Source organism: Dendrobates tinctorius, unplaced genomic scaffold (genome assembly GCF_039654945.1).
Source record: "Dendrobates tinctorius isolate UK_male_01 unplaced genomic scaffold, ASM3965494v1 ptg000108l, whole genome shotgun sequence".
NCBI lineage: Eukaryota > Metazoa > Chordata > Amphibia > Anura > Dendrobatidae > Dendrobates > Dendrobates tinctorius.
Window position 1 is genome coordinate 6,397,784 of NW_027361776.1, and position 19,717 is coordinate 6,417,500.

Here is a 19,717-nt window from a genome sequence, read left to right on the forward strand (position 1 = left end):
TTGGGTATCAGCATACTCAGGACAAATTTGACAACAACTTTTGGGGTCCAATTTCTCCTGTTACCCTTGGGAAAATAAAAAAATTGTTGCTAAAATATTATTTTTGTGACTAAAAAGTTAAATGTTCATTTTTTCCTTCCACGTTGCTTCTGCTCCTGTGAAGCACCTGAAGGGTTAATAATCTTCTTGAATGTTGTTTCCCAAATTGTGCTGATGTAAAGTAGACATGTGGGAAATGTTATTTAGTAACTATTTTGTGTCACATATTTCTCTGTTTTAAGGGCATACAAATTCAAAGTTTGAAAATTGCAAAATTTTCAAAATTTTTGCCATATTTCTGTTTTTTTCATAAATAAACGCAAGTTATAGCGAAAAATTTTTACCACTAAAGTGAAGTACAATATGTCACGAGAAAACAACCTCAGAATCGCCTAGATCCGTTGAAGCGTTCCAGAGTTATAACCTCATAAACTGACAGTGGTCAGAATTGTAAAAATTGTCTCGGTCATGAACGTGCAAACCACCCTTGGGGGTGAAGGGGTTAAAATGGTTCAGTCACATCTATTATAAAATAATAGGATAGCTGTGAAGATGCTAAGCATGGGGACATGATATGGTTCAATACTTTCTTGTAAAGGGTTGGTTGAATGCTGCCATGACTCATAGATGAAGAGCTGTCCATTACCATGCGTGCGTAGATGTAATTAGATTTGTAGACTTGCAATAAATAGAATTCAGTTAAGTACTTCAAAATAAAACTTGGACAATAAAATGATCTTGAACAATTTAACCAAAGATTGTACATAAATTGTAGAATATAAAAGAAAGCTTAGTGAATTATTTAAATTATTTTATGACAGCAAAGGTCAGTAATAGTGGTCATCTGCAATCTAATGGTAAAGAGGTTGGTTGGCCATAATTTTTTTAAAAGTTAAATGATAAAAGTAGAAATAGTCACCTTACTAATCCCATCTTTCTCAAATTCTGATGCTTTCGGTGTCCCATGTCAGTTGCTATGCTATCTGCTCTATGAGGACAATCATTAGGTGAGGTGTCAGGACGTGAAGCAACAATCAAAATCAAGACATTATTGCTTCATGTCTTGGCACCTCACCTAATACTACAATTTTTTTGTGTTCATTCCACATGATAAATCACAACCTTAATCAAACCCTTGAGAGTACGAAGAATACATTTTTTCTATGATACTTTAGGATCATATCCCACTTAACCAACACCTCCTCCTCTACTCGAGGGCAGACTGATACTCTCTACCTATGCAGGGTGTAAAGACAGAAAGCTGCCAATCAGTGGTGAGAGCAGGAAATTGCAAAGCTCAGCATTCAGAGAACTGATAGATCTGCAGAAGATAAATCAGTGATTTCATTAAAAAAATGCAACATGCAGCCTTAAGTGATATATTGCTGAAACCAGGGTCTCTGCCTTTACATTATGCTGCTCTCAGATGTGGTAGCAAAAACCTGGTGACAGATTCCCTTTGAATTGGAGAACATATTGTTTCATAAAAGGAAGATAACTGATATGTAAACTTGTAAATCTAGAAACTTTGATAAAAAGAAAAATATCCATTTATAATGTAACGGTACCTTTTGCGCAGTCTGCTCCATGGAATCCTGGAAAGCAATGGCAGACTCCTGAAACACATTCACCATTTCCATCACAATTTCTGGGGCAATCCTGAACAGAATCTTAAAAGAAAAACATATGAAGATTGGTAAGGTTACTAGGTTTTCTATTTATATGGGTTGAAACAAAAAATGAAAATTAAATGTATGTTTGAAAACATTTAGAATTGAGAGTCCTCAGTGGTTGATACCTTTGAGGACAATCAATTCTAAATATTTTTCTATCTACTGACTAACACGGTACAAAGATATATACAGTATCTTTCCTGTTTGAAAACATAGACTGGTTATATAAGTTAGAAATAGGCCTTGCCAATCAATAACCTAACTACACTGATTCTAGAAGGAATTAAAAAAATTGGAAAAGAGCCTAGCTGCATTAACATAGTAACATAGTAATTAAGGTTGAAGGAAGACTTTAAGTCCATCTAGTTCAGCCCATATCCTATCCTAACTTGCCCTAACATGTTGATCCAGAGGAAGGCAAAAAAAACCCATGTGGCAAACAGTAAGCTTCACATTGGGGAAAAAAATTCCTTCCCGATTCCACATACGGCAATCAGACTAGCTCCCTGGATCAACGCAATATTAAGGAAACTAGTGTATATACCCTGTAATATTATACTTTTCAAGAAAGGCATCCAGTCCCTTCTTAAATTTTAGTAGGGAATCACTCATTACAGCATCATATGTCCTCCAGACGTAGAGGATGCCCCCTTGTCCCCGTCACAAAGAGTAAAACGATCATTAGAAAGGTCTTTGTATTGTCCCCGCATATATTTATACATTGTAATAAGATCACCCCTAAGCCTTCGATTTGATTAAAAAAATAAACTTGCAATTTCAAAAAATATTTTTGTAGCCTCAGGTTTAATATTACTATTTGATTGATTTTTCCTGACGGCTTGGTTTGCTTTCCCCATTCTTATTATTGTAAGTACCTTTTTAACATGTAGCTGCACCTTCTGGTAACTTTACATGATAAGCTGTTTTATGTTGGTGCAGTAGGAATAAACTTAGGCTGGTTTCACACTTGCTTTATTTTGCAGCGCGTTTTTCCCGCAAAAAAACGCATTGAAAAAACGCATACAAAAGCATACAACTGCTGCGGTTTTTTCAAGCATTTTTATGAGCATGCATGAAAAAAACGCAGCGTTTTTATGCGTTTGTATGCGTTTTTAGTGCGTTTTTACCGCGTTTGCGTTTTTTCCAAACATTAGGTGGCCCCTCACACTAACCCAAACCATGACTTTACTAACCCTAACCCTGACCCTAACCCTAACCCTAACCCTGACCCTAACCCTAACCCTGACCCTAACCCTTAACCAAACCATACTTAACCCTAACCCAAACCCTAAACCCTAACTAACCCTAACCCTGACCCTAAACCTAACCCTAACCCTAACCCTGACCCTAACCCTTAACCAAACCATACTTAACCCTAACCCAAACCCTAAACCCTAACTAACCCTAACCCTGACCCTAACCCTGACCCTAAACCTAACCCTAACCCTAACCCTAACCCTGACCCTAACCCTAACCCTAACCCTGACCCTAACCCTTAACCAAACCATACTTAACCCTAACCCAAACCCTAAACCCTAACTAACCCTAACCCTAACCCTGACCCTAAACCTAACCCTAACCCTGACCCTAACCCTAACCCTAACCCTGACCCTAACCCTTAACCACACCATACTTAACCCTAACCCAAACCCTAAACCCTAACTAACCCTGACCCTAAACCTAACCCTAACCCTGACCCTGACCCTAACCCTAACCCTAAACCCCCTTAACTAACCCTGACTCTAACCCAAACCCCTAAATTCCATGGTTAACAAAAAAAAAACGCATGTGCAAAAAAACGCATACATAAGCATGCCAATGCGCACATATGCGCACCCATAGACTATAATGGGTGTCTTGCTGTAAAAAAACGCATTGCGCGCGCATGCGTTTTTTTGAGGCAAGTCGGATGCACCAAAAAATGCAACAGGTTGCATTTTGTGCGCCCGAGCGCATACCGCAAAAAAACGCATGCGCGGAAAAACGCGTACAAACGCATGTGTATGCGCACATAAGCGCATCCCATGCAAAGTATAAGAAAAAAAAACGTATGCGCTATTTAGCGCTAAAATACCGCGAAAAAAAACGCAAGTGTGAAACCAGCCTTATTTCTGCATTTTTAGCAGTTTTCCCTGCTCATGTTCTAGTCATTAAAAATCTTAGCAGCTTCTTCTTGTGTACACTGACTTTGTCTCCATAGTGAAGAAAGAACTTTGGACAGATTTGAGCTATTTTTGAAAGTGAATGATCATCGCATGGGAAAACAAAATTGATAAGAGGGGGAAAAACATCTTAAATAATAACCTATATTACAAAGTTCCTTATATTTCCATGCACTGCTGATTTAGGAAAAAAGTGTACAAATTACTAGTGATGATCGAGCACTAAAATGCTCTTGTGCTCAGTACTGGAATTGAGCGCGATAGATGGGTTCAATCTAAGTAACGAGTATGCTGGAAGTCAATGGGAAACTCAAGCATTTTTATGGAGCACCCTAACAAGAGGACAGGGAAATCACTGAAGTGGATGGAAACAGCGCTCAAATGGAATGGGAACACCAAGTGGAAGACACCTGGATGCATCTCTGACTCCCAGGTTGTTGACCGATAAACATACAAAATTGAAGATAAAATGGATTTTACATAAAAAAAAATGTTAGGAAACATTCTTTCTTGTATAATGACTTGTATATATAAGGCAAAATTAAAAAGAGAAAAAAAATGCCTTCTTCACCCCTTAGTAGCCGGGCCATCTCTCACCATATTTCCCTGTCGCCTCTAACTACAGTAGATGACATAGCATAGAGGGAAATGAAACTGCACCCACCAGTAGTAACCGGTAAATGTAATTTTAATATTTTACGACCTTATCTGTCTGGACATGTTGTGTGTGTGACATGGTCAGACAGACCCTGTTTAATTTATGAAGGATAGACTCTGAAACTCACAAAGTCTATGTGGATAATGCAAAGACTGACATAATTTAGAAGGAAAAGGTACTGCGATAGACCTTGTATTAAACATAGAGGAGGGCATCATACACATTTTGTTAAAATTGTTAGGTAGTGGGACTCCTACACTCATAAAGCCTATGCACTAAGTGCAAGGGCTGCCAAAAATTTGAAGGAGGGACTGCAATACACCTTAGAAGACACGTAGAGGGTGGCCTCAGAAAAACGTTTGTTTCCAATTTTTAAGAAGTGGTACTAGTAGACTGGTAAAGCCTATGCACTAAGTTCAAGGGCTGAAAAATATTTAACCATGGGTGGTATACATACAGTTGCGTGAAAAAGTGTGCACCCTTCCTGATTTCCTGATCTTTTGCATGTTTGTCACACTTAAATGTTTCAGATCCCCAAACAAATTTAGATGTTAGACAAACATAACACTAGAAAACACAGAATGCGGTTTTCAAGTGAAGGTCTTAATTATTAAGGGAAAAATAAATTATGAAGGACAGCCTCATACACACCCTGGAAAAATTAAAGGCGAAGGTCTTGTGATGACCCTTTAAAAATTTAGAGTGAGGGCCGCCTGATGATCCTACATTTGAATTGGCTTTATGATCCACTGCTGTCATCCAGTGGGGTTGAGAAGTCTGGGCCAATCCAGGCATGTTCATTTTGATATGAGCCAAACTGTCAGCATTTTCAGTTGACAGGTGGATATGCTTATCAATTATTATGCCCCCGGAGGCACTAAAAACACGCTCTGACAAAATGCTAGCGGCTGGGCAGCCCGGAACCTCCAAGATGTAAAGGGACAGGCCATGATATTTGTCCAGCTTGGATACCCAAAAGCTGTACTGAACAGAGTAATCACGGAGGACGCTGGTACAATTGGCTAGGTACTTCACCATTGTCACAAACTATTTCCTCCTTCTCAAATGGGAAGATTTGTGGATATTACCCACACTGCTGCATAAAGGACTTCTTCTTCAGGGGAAGATACCAACTCCTGAAGAAGAAGTTCTAGTGACTTTGAAATGCGTTTGAGAATAAAAACCACCATTCGTATCTTCAATATGCCTGGACAATCCTTTATGCAGCAGCGTGGGTAATATCCACGAATATTAAGGCAAATATATGGTAAATGCTCATTTAGTCATAGCAATGTGCTTATTTTTTATTTCAGTCACGGGTGTCAATGTCCAATCAAGTTGATTGTATAACCCCTTCCCCATTTTATGACCTCTGCTTAACTCTGTGCATTTGGCCTGGGCAGTCACACCCCACTTTCACTCACACCTGATTGTCTTTAGCTGCACATATATTCAGCACCATGGGTCTGCTCCAGACGTAGTCGGCTCCATCTATTTCAAAATCCATATTTCAAACTACAGATTTCTAAGTACAATACTCTGAATTAGACTAGAATTGGACTGGAATTGACTGTAAGGTAACGGACTATAACACCACAACAATGTTTCACCTTCTTTTTACTATCACCCCCATACTACTCTATTTCTCCCTAACTCCTGCAATCCCTCCACCCAGTAAGGAACTTGTCATTTCTCCCTCCATCCTTCCCAGCCATCTCACTTCTTTGTCACAACTGTTCCTCCATATACAATCCTTTTTCTCCAGACACACGGCCACATCATGTCCTATCCTGCTCCCACCTTCTAATGCTCTGTCTACTACTCCTCATTGCTGGCGATGTATCCCCAAATCCTGGCCCTCCTCAACACATCCCTACACTCACTTCTGTCACCCTGCCACGATCCTCTATATGTCTTCACAACCATGATAACCTCATACCCATTCATCCAGCCCCCATTCCCCCAACCCCCTTACCTGGAGCCCTATGGAACGCACGCTCTGTCTGCAACAAGCTATCATTATCCATGACCTCTTTATCACCAACAAACTCTCCTTCGATGCCATCACTGAAACCTGGCTCACTCCCTCTGACACAGCCTCTCCAGCTGCACTCTCCTATGGTGGATTCCATCTCTCTCACACCCCTCGCCCCAGCAACAAATGTGGTGGAGGAGTTGTCTTGCTCCTGTATGATACCCTCTCCTTTACATCAATTCTTCTGCCACCCTCCGCTACTCTTCCCTTGTTCGAGGTTCACTCCGTCTGCATCTATTCCCCCTCCAATCTCCAACTGGCTGTCATCTACCGCCCCCCAGAACTAGCCATCTCCACCTTTTTTGACCACTTCACCACTTGGATACTCCATTTCCTTTCTGCTGACATCCCCACCATCATCATGGGAGACTTCAACATCCCCATTGACACTTCCACCCCGGCTGCCTCAAATTTCTATCGCTCACGGCTTCCCTTGGCCTCACTCAATGGTCCTCTGCAGCCACTCACAAAGATGGTCACACACTGGACCTTATCTTCACCTGTCTCTGTTCCCTCACTAATCTCAATAACTCATCCCTCCACCTATTTGACCACAACCTACTGACATTCTCCTCCCTCTCCTCTCCTACTTCACAACCCCCGCTCCATAAACTCGCGCACCCTCACAGGAATCTCAAACACCTCAATTTACAATAACTTTATGAGTCCCTTCTCCCTCTTACAGACATAGCTTCCCTTCATGACACAGATGCTGCTGCCACTTTTTATAACACCACAATAACAGCAACACTTGATTCGGCTGCCCCCCTCACGCAGAGCAAAACTCGAGCAATCAACAGGCAGCCCTGGCTGACCAGCCTGACCAAAGAACTGAGACGGGTTTCCAGGGCCGCTGAGCGGAGATGGAAGAGAACTCATTCTACTGAGCACTTCAGCGCATACAAGCAGTCCCTTGCCAGCTTTAAGTCCATGCTCTCTGCCGCAAAACAAACTTACTTTGCATCTCTCATATCCTCCCTGTCTCACAACCCTAAACAGGTCTTCAACACATTCAATTCTCTACTCCGTCCCACAGCACCTCCTCCCCTCCTCTCATTTCTGCTGAAGACTTTGCCACCTTCTTTAAGCTGAAGATTGACATGATCAGCCTCAACTTTTGCCCGCAGCCCCCAATGCCCCTCTTAGCAGCTCAGCCCTGTTCTGAAAAAGCCAGCTTCTCCACCATGACAGAAGATCAGCTCTCCACCCTTCTGTCAAGATCACACCTCACCACTTGTGCCCTCAACCCACTCCCGTCTCACCTCATCCCTAACTTGGCCACAGTCTTCATCCCATCTCTAACACACCTCTTCAACCTTTCACTTACAAGTGGTGTCTTTCCCTCATCCTTCAAACATGCCTCAATCACACCCATCCTCAAAAAGCCCTCCCTTGACCCATCCTCTGTGTCTAACTATCGCTCGATATCTCTTCTCCCTTATGCCTCAAAACTACTGGAACAGGATGTATATCTTGAACTGTCCTCCCACCTCTCCTCCTGTTCCCTCTTTGACCGGTTACAATCTGGCTTCCGACCTCATCACTCAACTGAAACTGCCCTAACTAAAGTCACTACCGACTTATTAACCGCCAAGAGCAAGCAACACTACTCTGTCCTCCTTCTCCTGGACCTGTCCTCTGCCTTCGACACCGTAGACCATTCCCTCCTGCTACAGACTCTCTCATCTCTTGGCATCACAGACTTTGCCCTATCCTGGATCTCATAATACCTAACAGACCGAACATTTAGTGTCTCCCTCTCACACACCACCTCCTCACCTCGTCCCCTGTCTGTCGGTGTTCCTCCAGGCTCTGTCCTAGGACCCCTACTATTCTCCATCTACACCTTCGGCTTGGGACAGCTCATAGAATCTCACGGTTTGCAGTATCACCTCTATGCCGATGGCACGCAGATCTACCTATCTGGACCCAACCTCGCCTCCTTACTGACTGAAATCCCACAATGTCTGTCTGCTATCTCAGCCTTCTTCTCTGCTCGCTTTCTCAAACTGAACATGGACAAAACAGAATTCATCATCTTTCCCCCATCTCACTCTACCCCTCCACCAGACTTATCCATCAATGTCAATGGCTGCTCTCTTTCCTCAGTCCCGCACGCTCGGTGCCTTGGGGTGATCCTCGACTCAGCGCTCTCTTTCGAACCACATATCCAATCCCTCGCCTCCTCCTGCCGCCTCAAACTCAAAAATATTTCCCGGATCCGCTCATTCTTCAACCACGAAACCACAAAAACACTAGTGCATGCTCTTATCTCCCGCCTCGACTACTGCAACCTCCTACTCTCTGGCCTCCCCTCTAGCACTCTGGCACCACTCCAGTCCATCCTACACTCTGTTGCCCGACTAATCTACCTGTCTCCCCGCTATTCACCAGCCTCCTCCCTATGCCAGGCCCTTTACTGGCTTCCTATTGCCCAGAGGCTCCAATTCAAAACCCTAACCATGACATGGAACGTCATTCACAACCTGTCTTCTCCATACATCTGTGACATGGTCCCTAGGTACCTACCTGTACGCAACATTCAATCATCTCAAGATTTCCTTCTCTATTCCCCCTTATCTCTTCTTCCCACAACCGCATACAAGACTTCTCCCATGCTTCCCCCATACTCTGGAACTCTCTGCCGCAACACATCAGACTCTCACCATCAATGGAAACCTTCAAGAAGAACCTGAAGACCCACCTGTTCCGACAAGCCTAAAGCCTGCAAAGATCCTCAGTCTACTGAACCACCGCATGACCTGCTCTACCCTCTCCTACTGTATCCCATCCCTGTAGACTGTGAGCCCTCGCGGGCAGAGTCCCCTCTCCTTATGTACTTGTGTGTCCCTTGTCTTACACATGTTTATCATACTTGTCTATATTTCCCCTTTTCACATGTAAAGCGCCATGGAATAAATGGCGCTATATAAATGTATAATAATAATAATAAATCTCCATGGCTGCACCGACATCACAGAAATATCTCTCTTGCTCAGTATAGTGCTTGGATCCACGCTTGTGCAGTGTTCGTGTGGGAAGCCACACTTGTGCAAAGTGCGGCTTGGAGCCGGCTGCGCTTGTGCAGTTTCAGTCGAGGAACTGAGCATGCGCCGTGGCGCATGGCTCCCCACTCGACACTGTGCAAGTGCGGTTGCCCGCTCGACATTGCGCAAGTGCAGTTCAAAGCACAAGATTCCAGTGACATCAGCACAACCAGGGAAATCAATCAACTTGATTGTGCGGCGATGCCTGTGACTGAACAGAAAATGAAGTACACCCCATGACTAAAAGAGCAAGTACCATATAACTATATAAATTGCTTTTTGGACAACATTACAAGGCACTGGGGACAGTTTAGATGCTTGAAATGGCATGACAGGTTCCACTTAAGTTGATGGATGTGTAGAAATAATGGTATAATGCTTAGATTGGTGTTTTGTGTTTAGGGGTAGATAGTGTAATGCCTAGAGTTTAGCTTATGTATTTGATTCAAGCTAATACAAATTAAAAAAAACTGCTAAATGAAGGAAGTACACAGTGAAACAAGCAGAATACAAGTTGGAAGGTATGACTAAACTGGGTGGTAAATTTTTATAATCTTGCTAAACCTATAGTACTGGTCACACCTGTTCATAGAATGGTTTTCCTTATTCTTATTGAAATACACATATTGTATATTGAAACTAGAGGCAGCAAAACCACATAGAGACTCATATGGAAACAGAGTAAAGAAACGGATTTGAAACAAGCTGATTGTGTGTTGAACCTTAGATTCTTCAAAGTAATGCACTTTTACTCTGAAGACAACTATTCTTGACATTTCTTCAAGGAAATTCATCAGCTAGTCACCTAAAATGGCTTCCACAGAACATGTAAGTCTTGTCAACTTCATTTTTGGAATCGCCAATCTTCAGAAAGTGTTTGTGACCATCTGGTGGGTTTTGTAGAGGCATTGATGGTGCACAGTTCCATACAGTACTTAGCCTTAAACCACAACTTTTTATAGCCAGAATATAGTAAAAATCACTCAACTAAGTAAAGAGAAAAATTTGTCCTTAAATTAGAATATGAAAGTTCAGTCATGAAAACCAATCATTATGATGAAACTAGCACTCCTGAGGACTGCCCTTGCAAATTGACAGCACCCCAAGCAGCAGACATATTTTAACTAGAGATGAGCGAATATTTCAAAGTTTAGTTCGGATTACATTCGCCGAATTTGTAATATTCACCGATAAACTTGTCGAATATTCGCCGAACATAACCGAACGCCATTCAGCTCAATGGGAGCCAAAAACACGTGTCAGCAGCTATAAACCGTGTCAGCAGCTATACCCAAGGCTGCATCTACCCTCCTGTTACCTAAATATACATGACTACAATATAGCCTCTTGGCATTCACCTATCCTGTGGTTGGCCATTGTATATGTATCATAACCCTCAGTACGCAACTGATGAAGGTCTTTTGCATGGACCGAAATGTTTTGTATCACATTTATCAACAGAAAAAAATAAATATTTAAATGTGCTGGAGGTCTTCAGACAGCTTCATATCACCGCCACAAAATGAGAATGTGGGATATGGTGGGCTGTATCACATTCAGCAACAGAAAAAATTAGACCTTTTTTTAATGCGCATTAGGTCCGCAGACAGGTTCATATCACGACAGCACTAAATGTAAAGGTGGAATACAGCAGGTATTTTCACCCCCTGCAAACCCCCTCTCCTAATCAAACACACGCCAAACGCTAATAATTATCGTTGCTAAAGTGCTGAAATATTTTTGTGGCAACGCAACTATTTTCCCACACTTTTACCGAATGTTACCGATTTTAAAAAATTTTGCTTGTGTTTCCGATGATGAATCCCAATGTGCCATATTCGTGCCAAATTTATGTTTGGCGATTGTTTTCTGAACAAATTCGCTCATCACTAACCTTAACATTAACTGTGCAAAGGAGATTGCAAGGAGCAGGCCTTTATGGTTTAATTGATGGAAAGAAGCCAATACTGAGGACTGCAAACAAGAGGAAGAGACTTCATCTGTCTTGCCCGCTTCACTAGGTTCCCCCCCTTGTCCCTTTGTCCATCAGTGGATATATTCACTAGGTTAGTTGTCGAAGATTTTAAAAAGATCTCCACTAGGCGGAGATCTGACAACTTGACTGCTAAACAACGTATAGCTTTGAATGAATTACGGTCTTATCAAGACATAGTGATTAAATCAGCGGACAAGGGGGGGAACATAGTAATATGGCCCAGTGCCATGTATGAAAAGGAGGCCTTTAGACAGGTGAGGGATGGGAGAACCTATTCTAGACTAGATCATAATCCTGTGAAAGACTTCTCAGCTGACCTGGCAGAAATCCTCTCTGTGGCGTTGGATAAGGGCATTATCCCTAAAAAAGTTTATGATGGGTTACTGACAAAATTTCCGAAAATCCCCACCATCTACTTCTTACCCAACATTCATAAAAATCCCTTAGATCCACCAGGACGCCCAATCGTGTCGGGGATTGGAGGGCTGTGTGAACCAGTTTGCAAATTTATTGATTATTACCTCAAACCTTTGGTAGAAGCACTGCCCTCCTTTGCCCGTGACACGATGGACGTCCTGGTTAGGATTGATGGGATGTTTCTTGAACCAGATATGCTACTTGTTACAGCCGATATAGAGTCTCTATACACGTGCATACGTCACCATGATGGTCTCGAAGCCTGTCGTTTTTTCTTGAGGGGCAGCAATTGGGATTGCCCTTTGTGTGATTTGATTTTGGAGCTGTTGGAGTATATTCTGACCCATAATTTTTTTATTTTTAAAGAAACATTTTATCTTCAGCGATGCGGCACTGCCATGGGCGCGGCCTGTGCGCCTTCTTTCGCGGGTCTATTCCTGGGCTTCTGGGAGAGGGAGATTTTTTTGGGGGGAGGGCGCTCAGGCCGCGGACAATGTGCAGTGCTGGCTTCGCTATATAGATGATGTGTTCATCCTCTTGGAGGAGTCACAACATCAACTCCAATGTTTCATGGATGAGTTGAATTCGAATAGGTTCAACATCAAAATTACTTATAATTGCAGCCAAGCGGAGGTGGACTTCCTTGACATCAAAATTGTTGTGGACTCCCACTTACACTTGCAGACAGATGTCTATAGGAAGCCCACCTCCGTTAATTCACTGCTACATGCACGGTCTTGTCATCCTTATTCCACAATAAGGGCCATCCCAATTGGACAATTTCTGCGCATGCGGCGCATCTGCTCTTCTGATATTAGTTTTGAACGGCAGGCTGAGGATCTTAAAGAAAGATTCCTCGTAAGGGGTTACAGCCATCGGAGTATAAAAAGGGGTTATAACAGAGCGGAAAAAATCAGCACGGTCTACTCTTCTAAAACCTTCATCAAAGAAAAAAGAATCATGTGACACAGTAAGATTTGTTTCAACTTTCAATGGTGAGTGGGACACGATGAGACAATGTCTCGAGAAACAATGGGATATTCTACAATCTGAACCCAGTTTGAAAGGATCTGTGTCAAGGCGCCCAGTGATGACATATCGGAGGAGTCACAATCTGGGGGACATACTAGCACATTCCCACTATGTTCCCCAAAGAAAGAACTTCTTTGATTCTCGTGGACCGCCACAGGGGTGTTTTCCCTGTGGACACTGTATCGCCTGTAGGAATGTCCTGCGGACATCCTCTTTTCAGTCAGCGGACGGAACACGCATTTTCTCTATTCGCCAGTATATTACATGTAATACTACCCAGGTGGTTTACTATACCACCTGTGGATGTCCAAAAATATATATTGGCTTGACATCTCGCCAGTTAAAGGTGCAAATTAGAGAACATGTCCGTGACATTATGGCGGCGGCAGATGTACAGGATATATCCCAATTAAAAACGATTCCGAGACACTATAAATCCCATCATGACTGTAATCCAAAAACTTTCATGGTGAGAGGTATCCAGCACATTCAGACTGGGATCAGGGGTGGCGACATCAGACGCCTCCTTGCCCAGAATGAGAGTAGATGGATAACCATCCTTGGTACTATGACCCCTGGGCTTTGCGTCTTTCTTATGAGATTCTTTTTGGCCTTTTTTCCTGCTTCTCTGCATTTTTTCCCCCAAAAAAATTCCACCTTTTTATATCCATTCCTTGTTTTTATTGTACATATTATATGATTTTAATGTTTTCTTTCTATTTTTCTTGCCCTTAATCATTTACCTGTGAACTTTGCTATTTGGAGTTTTGTTTCCTCATTGTCCAGCTGTCACGGAATCCTTTTCTGGAGAAATATCGAGGTTTTGCACAGCAGCCAAGAAGAAGATGGAACTTCCAGAGATACATTTATCCTTTGGCTGTATCATACTTGAAATATAACTATTTAAAATATTTTTTGTTATTTTGTTTATATATTTTTTCATGGATGCATTTATACATATTGTACATGTGGGGTGTAAGTGTTCCTTGAAGTTTGTAGTTATATATATATGCAACATCAGCTAGATTACATATATGATGTATGATTTATAATGCATTGCCTCTGATATGTCATATTAGTATATTGGTTGTCTCCCCCTTTTTCTCCTAATGGTATGTCTGATCTAGCTGTTTGTGAATTAGTTTCAATTATTATTTACTATCAGCAAGATTCCTTCCTCCCATTGTCCCCGCATTTTTATTCAAGGAGTATTTCTCCTTGCCTTTTACCTAGTGCTCTGGTCTGTGACTCCCTCCCTTCCCCCCCTTCCCTGCTTCACTCAGGCGTGCCCTGTTGTTGGGAGATGTGCTAGGTACCAGCCGTCCCCACTGCAGTGTCACTTTCTGCTGGATCAGTGGGGGTGGAGGTATGGCCTCTGTTCCACAGCGCAGATGCAGCCAATTTGGCTGCGGTTGGCTCCCTACACCCATGTGACCTTGGACAACCAGGTATTTGACTGGGCAGTGTAATCTGTTAAGCCACGCCCCCTGAGGAAGCGGTTTTACCGTGAAATGCGCATTGGGGTTTCTCCTGGATGCCAGCACTTTCCTGAGACTGTCTAATGGGTATGTTTTGACCTCTATAATCTCTCAACTGGGCAAATGTGCAATATTGTCTCTCTTTGATTGATCTCTTTGTATTACTGGGAGTGTTATAACACTCCTCTCATTATGACTGTTATCATGTATTAGAGTGACTCTTTTTTACTCTTTGAACATGTGTCTTGCCCTGTGTTTAGTGTACAATGCCAGCTACTCTATTCACCCATTGTAGTAATTTGTTATTGCTGCACAGGATTTTTGTTTGTGTCTGGCTATCTCTTAACACTTGTTTGTGTACTATACATTTTTAACTCCTTCATCTATTGTCCTTTCCCTATTGTTGCCTCAATAAAGTTTTTCACTTTGTTTGTAGCTCTGGACTCAGGGTCCTCTTTTTTCTCTCAGTTTTTTGAGTCGTCCTACTGTTTACAATTCTGGGGTCTAATGTGCACTGGCACAGCATGAATCAACTACTATGTATTTCAAGGGTATTTTCTTTGCTCCAAGAGGAAGAGACTTGTCTGGGCCAACCAACACCAAGACTGGACATTATAGAAATGAAAATGTGTTTAATAAGTCAAAGTTCAAAATTTTTTACACCCACCATCCACGTCTATGTGAGATGTCGAAAAGTTTGAGAGTTTTGTTTATTGCATTATAGAGGATGTGTGATGATGTGAGTTTTTTTGCTGGTCACACTATTGGTGAGTTATTTCAAATTCAAGGCACACTTACCTGGCATTTACCACATCATTCTACAATGACATGATATCCCATCTGGTTTGCTCATTGAGATCATGATTTGTGTTTGTTGGAATATGTTTGGTGCAACAACTCCATTCCTGTCTATGAGTGTTTAGTTGTTGATTTGTATGCTGTTTATAAAGTTAGAAAAAAAACTCCCTGAGATTCACACAGGGATAGCATGTGACTGTATTTCCTGTTTCCCTGTGTCTGTGTATGAGAGAAGCAGCTTGTTGTAAATGCTGCACAGATAGAGACACACAAATTATTTATTTTCGATCTATTAAGCTTATCAAATTTGTTCCTGTTTGTTCCTGAATAAATAAGCTCTGTTGTCACATGGTTGGAGGATATCCTGAATAATCCGCTGCCAACAATGTTACAGCAGGACAATGACTCAAAACACAACACCAGACTGTGGAAGGGCAATATGACCAAGAAGGAGAGGGATGAAGCTTGTTTTGAGTCTGGTTTGTTTCACACATTTTTGTTTACTTGCTGTTGCTATATACTGTATATTGCTATGTGGTATTTCTGCCTCTAATCTGAATGTACTATGCACATATTCAAGTAGAAATAAGGAAAACCACTGAATGAACAGGTGTGCCCAAACTTTTGACTGGTACCCTAGCAAGGATAGCATTTATTAGATAATGCTAACAGAATAAAATAGATTGCAAGTAAAGATGAGCAAATATATTGGAGTAGAATTTCATTCTACTCGAATATTACAATAGTCCACATTTGCCAAAATGCAGATTTTTTGGAATTCGCTACTGGAAAGATTTATCAACATGGTGGCCATGGGCTGCAATTTTGCTGAAAAGGCTAACAAAAGTAAAAAAAAAAAAAAAAGTTAACATACCTGTCCAGTCCGACACAAGTGTTGCATCTCTGGGTCACTTCATGTAGTGACCATACTTACTCTTGTGCAGAGTTAATTTCTCATGAGGTGATAAGAAGCTGTGATGATGACTGGACAAGTGACAGCGAGGAGCGAAGGAACAAGAGAGGTGACCGATAAGGTACGTAGAAGTATTCATTTTACATATTACCCTTATTATGTCCTGAGGTCTGAAGAAACGACAAAGAATAATTAGGGACATTCAATTTGCAAAGATTAACTTCTCTACAAATTGAATTTCAAAAGAAAATCTGACAAATTTGAATTTTGCCCATCTCTAGTTATAAGGCATTTCGTTACAAGGCATTAATATATACTCTGCCTGATGATGCCTCAAAGCCATTTATAATAAAGGTAAAAAAAATCTTGAAATTTGTTTTCAAGCCATGTCATATTATTTGCACATGGTGATATTTTTCCTTAGCAAATTCTCTGCTCCTTTGCTTGAAAGCACAAGAAGGTAGTTTTTCTATATCCAAAGGTGTATTTAGTGTGATCTCAGGTTGACATATGTCTGCGGCGCCCTCTCTTATTGCTGATTACAGAGTGCACAGGCTTTCAGCTTTTTCCTTTTGCCTTTGATAGGAAAAAAAAAATCTGATAATAGGCATATGTGTAGGAGCCTCTGAACTGAATGAAATGCTGTTTCTTTCTCTTGATATCTGTCCAATTACTGTCATTGCTTTTTTAAGAAGGCTTCCTGGCTATTAGACGGGATACCTCTGACTTCTCAGTTGTGGTTTCCTCAATGCAATTCCCTGAATATATATACAGTATATATACTATATATATATGTATATACTATATATACACAGTATATATATATATATATACAGTATATATAAATATACAGTATATATTTATATATATATATATATATATATATATATATATATATATATATAAAAAAGGGCAGCACTACCAAGATTATACAATTGGTGCAAAACCTATTCAGCAGTGTCCAAACAACCGAGTTAATGAAATAAAAAAAACAAAAAGACAAAAAAAATAAAAAATTTTTGTAAGAAGACCGATCGAAACAACCTCCTCAATTATTCTAGTCATCACCCACAAAAAATGCTGGATGCGATTCCATATAGCCAATATTTACGTGCCAAGAGAATAGTTAGCAAAGAGGAAAAACTAACAGAGACAATCGACAACATGAGTAAAAAATTTGTACAGAGGGGGTACCCCAAAAGTATATTGGCTAAACAGAAAAGGAGACTGGATAAGGTGGAAAGGAGAGATTTGTTTGAAGGGAAAAAAATGGGATAACACGAGTAGAATTACATTTGTGAGTAATTTCTGTGAGGAAAGTCCACAAATATCCAAAGGCATAATGAACCATCGGCCGATTCTGAACAAGGGGTGTCCACAAGTAGAGGAATTTAAAAAAAATACAATTTTTGCGTATAGAAAGAGCAGAAGTCAGGGTGACAGATTGATTAACCCCTTAGCGACAGAGCCAGTTTGCAGCTTAATGACCAGGCCAATTTTTACAATTCTGACCACTGTCCCTTTATGAGGTTATAACTCTGGAACGCTTTAATGGATCCTGCTGATTCTGAGATTGTTTTTTCGTGACATATTGTACTTCATGTTAGTGGTAAAATTTATTCGATAAGTCTTGTGTTTATTTATGAAAAAAACAGAAATATGGCAAAAAATTTTAAAATTTTGCAATTTTAAAACTTTAAATTTTTATGTCCTTAAATCAGAGAGATGTGTCAGATAAATTTCTTAATAAATAACATTTCCCACATGTCTACTTTACATCAGCACAATTTTGGAAGCAAAATTTTTTTTTGTTAGGAAGTTATAAGGGTTAAAAGTTGACCAGCGATTTCTCATTTTTACAACAAAATTTACAAAGCCATTTTTTTTATATTTATATTTAAAGTCATTTTGAGGGGTGTACATGACAGAAAATACCCAAAAGTGGCACAATTCTAAAAACTAGACCCCTCAAGGTGCTCAAAACCACATTCAAGAAGTTTATTAACCCTTTAAGTGCTTCACAGGAACGAAAGCAATGTTTGACTTTTTCAACGCAGAATTGGCTGGAATTAAGATCGGATGCCATGTTGCATTCGGAGAGCCCTTAATGTGCCTAAACAGTGGAAAACTCCAACAAGTGACCCCATTTTGGAAACTAGACCCATTAAGGAACTTATCTAGATGTGTGGTGAGCACTTTGAACCTTCAAGTGCTTCACAGAAGTTTATAACGTAGAGCCGTGAAAATAAGAAATCCATTTTTTTTTCCACAAAAATGATCTTTTCGCCCCCAAATTTTTATTTTTACAAGGGTAACAGGAGAAATCATACCCCCACAGTTATTATGCGATTTGTCCTGAGTACGCTGATATGTGGGGAGGAACCACTGTTTGGGTGCATGGGAGAGCTTGGAAGGGAAGGAGTGCCATTTTGGAATGCAGACTTTGATGGAATGGTCTGCGGGCATCATGTTGCGTTTGCAGAGCCCCTGATGGGCCTAAACAGTGGAAACCCCCCACAAGTGACTCCATTTTGGAAACTAGACCCATTAAGGAACTTATCTAGATGTGTGGTGAGCACTTTGAACCCCCAAGCGCGTCACAGAAGTTTATAAACGCAGAGCCGTGAAAATAAAAAGTCTGTTTTATTTCCACAAAAGTGATTTTTTAGACCCCAATTTTTAGACCCCCAAAGTTGGTAAATAGTGGAAACCCCTCAATTCTTGCTCCAACCCTAACCCCAACACACCCCTAACCCTAATCCCAACCCTAATCCCTAATCCTAATTCTAACCCTAATCCTAGTTCGCCCTAACCCTAACCCTAGCCCAACCCTAGCCCAACCCTAGCCCTAACCCTAGCCCAACCCTAACCCTTAACCCTAGCCCAACCCTAACCCTTAACCCTAGCCCAACCCTAACCCTAGCCCAACCCTAACCCTTAACCCTAGCCCAACCCTAACCCTAGCCTAGCCCTAACCCTAGCCTAACCCTAGCCTAAACCTAACCCTAGCCTAACCCTAACCCTAGCCTAACCCTAACCCTAGCCTAACCCTAACCCTAGCCTAACCCTAGCCTAACCATAACCCTAGCCTAACCATAACCCTAGCCTAACCCTAGCCTAACCCTAACCCTAGCCTAACCCTAACCCTAGCCTAACCCTAACCCTAGCCTAACCCTAACCCTAGCCTAACCCTAACCCTAGCCTAACCCTAACCCTAACCCTAGCCTAACCCTAACCCTAGCCTAACCCTAACCCTAACCCTTATGGAAAACTGAAAAAAAAATATTTTTTTTATTTCATTATGTGTGCCTATATAAGGGGGTGATAAACGGGGGGGTTATGTACTATTTTTATTATTTTGATCGCTATGATCGTTTATCATAGTGATCAAAATAATGAATGGAATCTGCCAGCCGGAGCCAGCAGATTCCCGGCGGGCGCACTGCGCATGCGCCCGCCATTTTCAAGA

The 19,717-nt window shown here is 41.3% G+C and overlaps 1 protein-coding gene across 3 annotated transcripts in view; it reads right to left on the reverse strand.

Annotated features, from left to right (window-relative positions):
• TENM2 (teneurin transmembrane protein 2) overlaps nucleotides 1–19,717 on the reverse strand; it is a 6,300,157-nt gene that overhangs the window by 1,342,926 nt on the left and 4,937,514 nt on the right. For all 3 annotated transcript variants that reach the window (XM_073589482.1, XM_073589484.1, XM_073589485.1), the window contains one exon: nucleotides 1,608–1,709. In XM_073589482.1, coding sequence (XP_073445583.1) covers nucleotides 1,608–1,709 — 102 coding nt within the window. The remainder of the gene's footprint in view (nucleotides 1–1,607; nucleotides 1,710–19,717) is intronic.